Below are 10,372 nucleotides of genomic sequence, written 5' to 3'. Positions count from 1 at the left end.
CCCTTCCATTTTTGAACATGCGAAAAAAGAGGTGTTTTTCAATAATTTGCAGTCTGAAATGGTGATGAGATAGACATTTGGTGTCAAATGGACTTTTATGTAAAATTAGACGCCCGATTTGATGGCGTACTTAGAATTCCGAAAAAAACGTATTTTTCATGAAAAAAAAACACTAAAAAATGTCGCAGATAAGGCGGGCAATGATGGTAGAATTTGAAGAATGCGTAAATGAGCACAAAATGTTGTAGAGATATTGCCTGTGACCATCTCTACAACATTTTGTGCTCATTTACGCATTCTTCAAATTCTACCATCATTGCCCGCCCTATCTGCGACAAAAAAGTTTTAAAAATTCTCCCATTTTCCGTTACTCGACTGTAAATAATTTTGGAACATGTCATATTATGGGAAATTTAATGTACTTTTCGAATCTACATTGACTCAGAAGGGTCATTTTTTCATTTAGAACAAAAATTTTAATTTTAAAATTTCGTGGTTTTTCTAACTTTGCAGGTTTATTTTTTAGAGTGTAACAATGTTCTACAAAGTTTTAGAGCAGACAATTACAAAAAATTTGATATATAGACATAAGGGGTTTGCTTATGAACATCACGAGTTATCGCGATTTTACGATTTCGTGTGAGTTGGTAGAGAATTACCCTATTAGTCTGTTATTACTATAACAATCCAATAACAAAAAAATCATAACGACGAATGTTATCAAAATCAAACCATCCACATTAACGACCCCCGGGTCTTTTGTGGTCTCTATTGCAAGTTTCTGCTCGAACCTAGGAGTCCGAAGGCTTGAATGGGGAGAGCACCCAAACCTTTTTCTACTCCAAGGAACCTTCCACCCCAGTGTTTGAACTGACTACCTTCGGATTGCGAGTCCAACCGCCGCCAGCGATTCCACCGGAGTAGGCTTGGTTTGAAGTGTTGTTTGTACTTATGGCATGGAGAACACTCTTACACCTGGAATGACTTAACGGCCTAACAACCAAGGCCGGGACCGACATTTTACTTCCTCATCCGATGGAAGGTTGCAGCAGATGGGAATCGAACCAGAATCATGTTATATCCAACGAATATTATATCCAAGTTATTTCCGTCTGCTTGGGTTACGTTTGCTGCACATCAATTTTTGTCCAAATAAAGTTTTGTAAAACAACATTCAACTGCTGGGTCACTTTGTACTGTGCTGTACTGTAATAGAAATATTTTATTATTTTCAAAGTGTCATATTTTTCTTAATGAAAATTGTTTAAAATCCAAAACCGGAATGCATTTTCGTATTCTTTGACCAATTTTCCACCAGGAGAGGAAAAAAATAGTTTTGAAATAATGATTTTTATCGATTTCAAATGTAACATCCTGGGGAAGAAGTCTAATTCTAATTCTAATTGAATTGAAACCCAACTCGAAGAAAACTTCAATTTATATAGGCAGTTTCAGAAATAAAAACTAACTTAATCCACATATGTGGTTGGAGCCTTCCTCACTTATTACCAACAATGACTGATATGAGGGAATTGTACAAAAATTTCATCTATTTTTTAGATCCGGAATGAAAAAGTACATAAATATCACTTAAGTGGCCATATCTCGAGACAGGGTTGCCAGATCATCAATGTTTTGGACACGTTGGAAAGATCTTTTGATAACCTAACCAACGATGGGTTGGATGGTGGATTCGGACATAGTTTACATACATTCAAGTGAGATTCGGCTTCAAAAAAGTACATAAATGTCACTTAAGTGGCCATACCTCGAGACAGGGTTGCCAGATCTTCAATGTTTTGAACTCGTTGGAAAGGTCTTTAAATAACCTAACCAACGATGGGTTGGATGGTGGATCCGGACATAATTTACATACATTCAAATGAGATCCGGCTTCCAAAAAGTACATCAATATAACTTAAGTGGCCATATCTCGAGGCAGGGTTGCCAGATCGTCAATGTTTTGGACTCGTTGGAAAGGTCTCTTGATAACCTAACCAACGATGGGTCGGATGGTGGATCCGGACATAGTATACATACATTTAAATGAGATCCGGCTTCCAAAAAGTACATCAATATCACTTAAGTGGTCATATCTCGCGGCAGGGTTGCCAGATCGTCAATGTTTTAGGCTCGTTGGAAAGGTCTTTTGATAACCTAACCAACGATGGGTCGGATGGTGTACCCGGACATAGTTTACATACATTTAAGTGAGATCCGGATATATGTGAAAACACCTTTTTATACATAACTTTTGAACTACTTATCGAAACTTCAATCTGTATAAAACTCGATCTATGGGACCCTAAACCAAGTCGAATGCAACAGGTTCGGGTCAAATCGGTTCAGCCAGTGCCGAGAAACATGAGCTAGTTTGTTGGTCACATACATACATACACACACACATACACACACACATACACACACACACAGACATTTGTTCAGTTTTCGATTCTGAGTCGATATGTATACATGAAGGTGGGTCTACGACGTTTTTATACAAAGTTCATTTTTAGAGCAGGATTATAGCCTTACCTCAGTGAGGAAGGCAAAACTAATTTCATTTAAAATGTGAAAACTTTTGAAATTTTTTAAATCAATACCTTTTAGTCATTTAAAGTTTCAAAAAATTTTAGGCAAAATTCTAACTTTTTATCAATTGTACCCAAAGTAAATATTTATTTTGATTAAAAACGATGTCAATGCCTCAAGCATAAATCTGGAGTATTTTTGAAAAGGTCCAATAAACTAATATACCCCTGACTCGTTTCAAAAACACCTTAAAAGCAATAACTGGAAATTTGGTTTATTGGTCCTTTTCAAAAAAACTTCAGAAATATGTTATTTTAAGAATACACCGACCAACAAAACTTCTGTCAGGCTCAACTCGAGGAGAAGCATGAAGTTTGGGGTTCCCAGGAACACTTTGAATTTCATTCTTTGAAAATCATTCGATGCATTAAGCATAATTATGATATTTTAAGATTATACCGACCAAATTTTTGATCTTTCAAAACATGTTTATGTTTGAAAACTTTTAAATTTATTAGAATTAGTTAAATAATATTTTCTTTTTTAAAATAAAAAAAAATATTTTTCGAACATTATGGTTTAATCAAGTTTTGCAGCATCCAAACAAGACCATCAAGCAGCAAACTTCCAGCTGTTCTAGAACCTTGCCTGATGGACTACCACTGTTCAGCTCCGGAAACGCCGATTACCCAACCGAAGTACCATCTTCATCATAAAGTACGCCACGGAAAGCATTTCCACACTTGATCAAGACATCTTTACTACCTTCTCAGTGCCAAAGGGATTCTTCCAAAGAACGCCACAGACAAGTGGATGTCGATGTCGATTTTTTTTAAATAAACGAAGAGCGTCACCTTTTTCCATGCATTTGATGATGGCGACCTCAAAAAAATATTTACATTTTTGAAAGTCTTCTTGTCTCCTCCAAAACCAATCAAAAACCCATTGCTCGGTTTCGCATCAAGTCCATCAAAAGTACTTCACCGGTTTGTTTATGTACTCCGCGGAACACCGTTGACCCCTGCAGAGCTCTGAAGCGCTGCAGCTGCTGCAACCCGTGAACCTCCGCGCGGGGTTCTTTCAGAAGGAAACAATAAGCCCATAAAATGGGCGACGGGGTGCCGCCACGCGCTTCTGAACACCCCCAACTTGGCAGGCTCTCTCAGCAGAATCCACGCGCTCCAACTTTTGCAGGAAACCCACAATACCGACCAGCGAATCTCGGCAAAATCTGTCGCGGATCTAATTAGAGCTTGCCTTTTGGTGGTGGCGATTAAAACCGTGGCCCCTTGGATGTGGCCAGTTTAGTTGGGCGCGAGCAGCTGAACCGAACGGATTACCGCTTCACAGGTGTGCAAGGGAGCATCGAGAACGGGAGAAGAACTCCTTACTTTTTATGGACTAAGTGAATCAAGTGAACTTAAAGTGAAGTGCAATTGGACGATTCAAGTTGGTGCAAAAATAATACAGTGATTAAAGGCGAAAGGATTGAACAAGAAGTGCAATAAAACAATTAACAATGGTAATAAAGTGTTCCACTCCAAATTATAATCTTAAAAAGAACCTAAATTGGCACAATAAAATAATAATTGTTTGCCATTTTTTCGAAACACCTCAAATTGTGCAATTGAAAAGAGGAAAGGTTTGAATTAGTTAAATGTCGGTTTGTTTTGTGTTCGGACCCCAAGGTTAAGTGTGACCAATAAATTTCAAGCCTAAGCAAAAATGAACTGACCGCGTTTTTGAATGGGAACTGGTCGTCGTCGTCGGTCGTGCGCACTTGATCATGAACAATGGACTAATTATTAATTGAAGATGATATTGCGATGAGTGATGGTTTGTTACTTTGGTGAGATAGTTACCCGCTACGGAACGTGATTTAACTAGTGTTTGATGGTCATTTGGGTGTTTAGAGGAAACGGATGGGTTCAAACGTGTTTTGAAGTGCCGTAAAGAAACGGTGCCAGGCGAGGTGCCAGGTGTCTAGTTTTTAACTCAGATGCATTTTAGATTAAAGCATCCGTGGTTTAATTAAATTAAACAATTGTTTGAAATTGAGATGATGTATCTGGATATAGATATTTCGATTTTATATTAAAATTGCTTCAGCTAAAACTGTCGTTCTCTGAATAACTGTCCCATGTTCCAGATCTTCCAGTTCGGTTTATATTTTTAGAAATTTTTATCGCGATGTTTCCCTTGATTAGGGGTCGAAATAAACTTTGAAAAATATTTGCAATGGTCTTATATAATATTTAAATATAATAATATAACATTTTAATTTATAAGAAATATTGAGAGGGCAAAATTTTAATTATATTTTACAAGCTCTGTCCGGCAAACTTCGTCCTGCCCTTTTTGTTTCCTGACGTTTCTTGCATGTTTGCTTATTCAGCCTTCTGTGATCAAAATTTGAGTTTACGTAAATTATCCCATACAATCTGCAGATGCTCCGGAATCGGTCCCAGAGTGGCCAAAGTGGCAATTTTTCAGCATATAAACCTTCCTTGGGCTTACACGAACCTAACGCAACAAAAAGCACCTCGATCCGACGTTCCGTGTTCAACTGATTCGCGTTCGAACAAAACCGTCGAAATTTTTTATATATATAGATTTATATCAATTTAGAATTGAATTAAATTGTACTAAAGATGTTTTTGACGATTTCAATCAAACACTTTGTATTATTTTAACTTAAAAAACTACAAATTGCATTGTAAATATTTTTAAAATTTGTGCATCTTTATTCAAAAACTTAACAAAATATTTCAAAATAATTTCAAACATGCTATAATTTAACCCTCTCTAACCCAAACCCCGCCTTTAGAAAGGCTTCGATTTAAAAAATCAAAAATCGAAAATTTATGGGTTGGAAGTTTGACTTGTTTTGTGTGACTTTGCCAATGTTTCTAAAATTGTCATTTTTTAAGGGTCAACTTTGGCTGTATTTTTCACTGACATTTCCAATATTTTAAGTAAAAAGAAGTATGCAATATTTTTTCTAGTGTCCCAGACTATGCATCTACGCACTTTTCAACAATTTAAATGATAATAGTGCCATTTTATAGCAGAAAATGTAAAAAAAAGCAAAAAATTACAAAGTACTTGTAAAAACATGAAAAAATTAGATAGGCTAAATGTAATGATAGGAGTTGGTAGAATAGGCCAAATACTACCAACGTCAAACAAAAACTTAACAAGATAAACGCAAATTAAAATACTAAAAATGAAACAAAAGTTGCTCAAAATGTTCACCTGAACAAGGCAAAAAACAATCTCGAAAAAAAATTTGGTCGGTAGAGGGTTAAACAATGTAGGTAAATACATATTATATTACTTTAAAAAATCTAAAAAAGTTGTAAAAAAACATTTATGCTCCCTGATTTCTTGAGATAATTTTGGAGAAATATTTTAAACGACTCGAGTCAATACTTCCCACCCCCCTCCTACTTCCACGGCTTTTCAAAATCGGCCCAAAAAATCAGGAGGCAAAAAAAATGTTTTAGAAAAAGTTCAAATTTTCAATGAAAATTTCAATGGACTGAAATCAATTAAAAATGCATTCTTCCACGTGTCATTTTAAAGAATGTTTGGGCCTATTTTTTTAATTTTAGTGAACTTTCAATGTTCAATCCCGCCAAAAATTATGTTATTCGCAAAAAAATCTACAGATCAAATTTTTGGAAATTTTATGATTTCATATCAATAGCACGGGTGCATTAAGCATTTTCCAATGTTTTTTTTTCGTTGAAAAGTTGAAATTTCGGCTTATAATTTCAATTATTATGTTTTCTAATTATTTTGCACCCTGCCACTAGACATTGGTCAGAGTTGAGAAACAGAAACTGTTTTCATCAACCTAATTGATACTGAATAAAATTACTTTAAACATACGGATTAGATTCAACTATTGTTTAACATCAATTTGAAAAAAAAATAATTTATAAATAAAAAGACGAAAGCAATATCGAAATTAAACGTTAATTAAGCATCATTTGACAAATAAATGTTTCAAATTGATTTTTTGTTTAGAAATGCAGAATATGATAATTAGCATAACTTATGAATTCAGAAATTCAACATATTTATGCAATATTTCATGAATTCCATAAAGGGCCAGTCTTTGAATAATTTTCAAATGTAGTTGTGGAGGTTGGGCTGCCCTGATGTAAAACAAGCATGTCGATAGTCTGCAAACAATCTAAAACTCAAGCACAAGCTTTTACAAGTATACAATTATTATTTTAATCCTAAAATAATGATAATTTAATAAATGTTTTTTGAGAATGTCCTACACTGAACTGAAGGATATTTTTGCAAAACATTTAATTAAAGCTAACCTGACTATGTGCAATATACTTCAGTAATTAAAAAAACATAAACCAAGATATTTTTAATTTTCATTCCAGATTCCCAACCTTCTGCTCGGGCCCCTCCTGCTCTGCCTCGGCAAGATCAGCACCACCCGTGCCGAACTTCCCCGATCCGGCTTTTCCGGCTACAACTACCCCAAACCATCGATCCCGTTCAACCACGGTTACACATACACCAAACCAAGCTGCCCGCTGGTTCTTCCTAGCACCAGCTACCTCACCGCAACGGTCACCGAAACCAGCGTCGTAATGACAACCCTCCCTCCGCTGACCACCACAGAAGTCCAGCTGTCCACCTCGTTCGTAACACTCCCCCGAGTTACGGAGTACTCAACCCAAACGCAGCTGCAAACGTTGACGCTCACTTCAACAGACTACCTCACCTCGACGACCACGGAGTTCCAGATCCAACCGACCACCATCACTTCGTACCTCACGTCCACGTATTGCGCCCCCAATACGTACCTTCCACCGGAGCCACCAAAGAACACCTACCTCCCAGCGGCCACTCCCCCTCCACCACCGTCCAACACGTACCTCCCGGCCCAGCGCGAGTCCAACATAGAACTGACCACTCCAAACAGCTTCCTGCAGAGCTTCGGCTTTGCCCAGGCTGGACCCATCAAGCGGATGACCGAGGACATCCAGGCCAACGGGCTAGACTCATCACCGTCAGCGGATCCACTCAAGCTTGACCTCGCCTCCGACAGTAGCGAGCTGACCTTGACCAACATCGGGGCACCACCGACCGGGTCTTCCGGCAATTCTACGCTTCAGCCCCCAACGATCAACATCATCTACCTGGATCGAGCGGGTGGTGGAGATCAGCAGTCGGAACAACCGAAGGCACCCCCGGCGGACCTCATGAACTGGCTGCTCTGTCGGTTCAATCTAGTCAACATGACCTGTCTCAACTAACGAGGGAGGGCCTGGTGATCAAAAGAGGTTTCGTTTCGAGTGTACATTTAGGGTTGTGAATGAATGTGGCGAAGTGATAAAGCTAAAATTTGAGAAGAAATACGCCAAGGCGTTGACTGACTTTTATTCAATTGGGTGAAGAGGGGAGGGGCGATCTTAAAAGTGTGAAATAAATATCACAAACGCCTCCTCGGAAATGCGGCTCATCATCATTTAGGAGATTAGCTCATCTTTAGAGTTATTCTTGTCAGCTTTAAAATGACGACGGGGCATCAAAATGCAAAAAGAAAGAATTTTCGGGTTAATTTTCAAAAGGTCCTAAGCGACAGCGACGACAGCGTGCAATAGAAATCCAATGTTTTTAGACATGTTGCCAAAAAATATAAAATAAATTCTTATCTAAACTTTAATGCGTAGGGGAGAGTGGGGAGACTTGATCCCCGGAGACACTTGATCCCAAGCCTGTATCTCGTCAGCATGTGTGCTAAAAAATTAGCTTTGTTCTAGAAAGTTGTTCGAAATTGATAAAAACTCATTGTAAGAAAACAAAGAAAAAAATTAAAAATGTTTAGATTGAGTTACACACACTTTTCGAAAAATGCTGCAAAAAACTTCCAAGAGATATTTTTTCTTTGTTTTTATATGTATAGAAAACACTAAGAATTTATGCAAAACAATATTTTTTATACTCGAATTGTTTGATAAACTAATCAACTCCAAAACCCATAAGCATTTGACGTTAAATTTATTGTCATACTATTTTACAATCAATTGTTTAAAAAAGTACACAGAAAAAAATAATGTAAATTTGGAAGCTGTAATTTCGGAAGGTTCAATATTACCTCTTTTATGTTGTAATTTTACCTCATTTTAGTCTGAAAAAGTGACATTACACTAGAAAAGTGGTAAAATTACACAATTTTAGAGGTAAAATTACACCTTTTTTTCTGACATAAAAGCTGTACCCCTTCCCAGATGTAATATTACCACGATTTTTTTTTCTGTGTACGTTTAGGGAGACTTGATCCTTGCATTTTTACAGTCACTTGAATTGGCATCAAGCTTAATTAATTGGGCTGGTTTTCATACATTGTTTCTTTAAGTATAGTTGTACATAACTTACTGCAGTTTGAACCATTTTTCAATTTTTTTGTAAACAAAAATATGCTCAATATTGGTCTAAAAAAGAATTCTTAAGTTTTTAAATATTTTACATACTAAACTTGTTATATTTTGAAAACAAACGTACAGGTTTTATGTGAAATTGCTGTAACTTATAAAAAAATAGTTTGGATGAATAAGAAACATTTTGCTTAAGATTTCTTCAAAATGTTGAAAAGGGGATCAAGTTACCCCATAACATTTTGAAAATGCCGATTTAATTTTTTTTAAACGCTTAGTATGATTCTAAGAGTTCATCTGATGAAATACCCTTATCATTCAAACATAATTGAATATTTAAGCTTTCAATTGATGCAAAAAGTTCAAAGTTTTGTGAGAAATTGACAGAGTTATGGGCGATACAAAAAAGGGGATCAAGTCTCCCCACTCTCCCCTACAGTATTTTATTTAACATTCGTGAATTTATTGGAAAAATAACAACATCAATTTGTATCTCCTTATATTTCATTTTTATAACTGACAAACAGTAAAAATTATAGAATAATAATCGGATAAATGGGATTTTTCAATTTTTTTATTATTTCAAACATGATTTATTCTTTTGAAATAAAAAGGTTTTTTAAAACAGATTTATTCTGGTTTTTAGCAATTTGATACATTATTTCAAAATGAGCAGTTCTTGAGAATATTAACAAATCCACGCGTTTTTGAGACCAAAAAACATGAAAAATCTTAAAATTGCTCGCATTTGCGTAAAACTTGATCAATTCCAACTCTCTAAGTGGCATTTGAAAGGTCTTTTGTATCACTTCAAAATGTGCCTTACACATCCAGGATTCGTTTGATTTTTTCTCTTAGCTTTTGCAAATTACTGTTAAAATTGATTTTTTTAAAACCTCAGCCTCCAACACCTATACTTCTATAGGTCAATTACTCTTTGGTCAATCGCAGTTTTCTCATAGTTTTTCGATTTTTCTATAACAAACGCTGAAAGTTTCATCCAAATCGGAGCACCTCGATACGACCTGTACACATTGGTGAAAAAATCGCTCTAAAATTTGTTTGTCATATTTTTTTTACTTATGTGTTTATTCGTTTTTTTTTTAATTAATAACAATTCTTTGAAAATTAAATATAATTTGAATTCTTTTAAACCAGAGCAGCACTTGAACAAAATATATTTGTGAGGATTAATTCGTTTTTAGGATAAAATTATCTGCATGCATTTTTGGGAGTTTAAGCATGATTGGAAGCATTAATAGAACTTTGAAAAATATTAGATAATTACTGTTTCAATTATGTCTGTTACTGATATAAAATAAAACCGTGGGTATTTGCATTTGCATTTCAAAAGATTATTGAACAAATATTAAATTAAATTACATTAAATATGGTAACGAAAAATTATTGAAAAAATACTATTACAC

The 10,372-nt window shown here is 35.7% G+C and overlaps 1 protein-coding gene across 1 annotated transcript; it reads left to right on the top strand.

Moving 5' to 3' along the window:
- The first annotated feature begins 3,884 nt into the window (after positions 1 to 3,884).
- LOC120412429 (mucin-2-like) lies at positions 3,885 to 7,936 on the top strand. The gene is made up of 2 exons (XM_039572888.2): positions 3,885 to 4,054; positions 6,942 to 7,936. Exons 1-2 carry the CDS (start codon positions 4,052 to 4,054, stop codon positions 7,821 to 7,823), a joined length of 885 nt encoding a protein of 294 aa, XP_039428822.1. The 5' UTR covers positions 3,885 to 4,051; the 3' UTR covers positions 7,824 to 7,936.
- Positions 7,937 to 10,372: the final 2,436 nt, after the last annotated feature.

Source organism: Culex pipiens, chromosome 3, assembly GCF_016801865.2.
Source record: "Culex pipiens pallens isolate TS chromosome 3, TS_CPP_V2, whole genome shotgun sequence".
Classification (NCBI taxonomy): Eukaryota; Metazoa; Arthropoda; class Insecta; order Diptera; family Culicidae; genus Culex; species Culex pipiens.
Note: the sequence above shows the minus strand (reverse complement) of the source record. Positions and strands in the feature narration are given on the sequence as shown.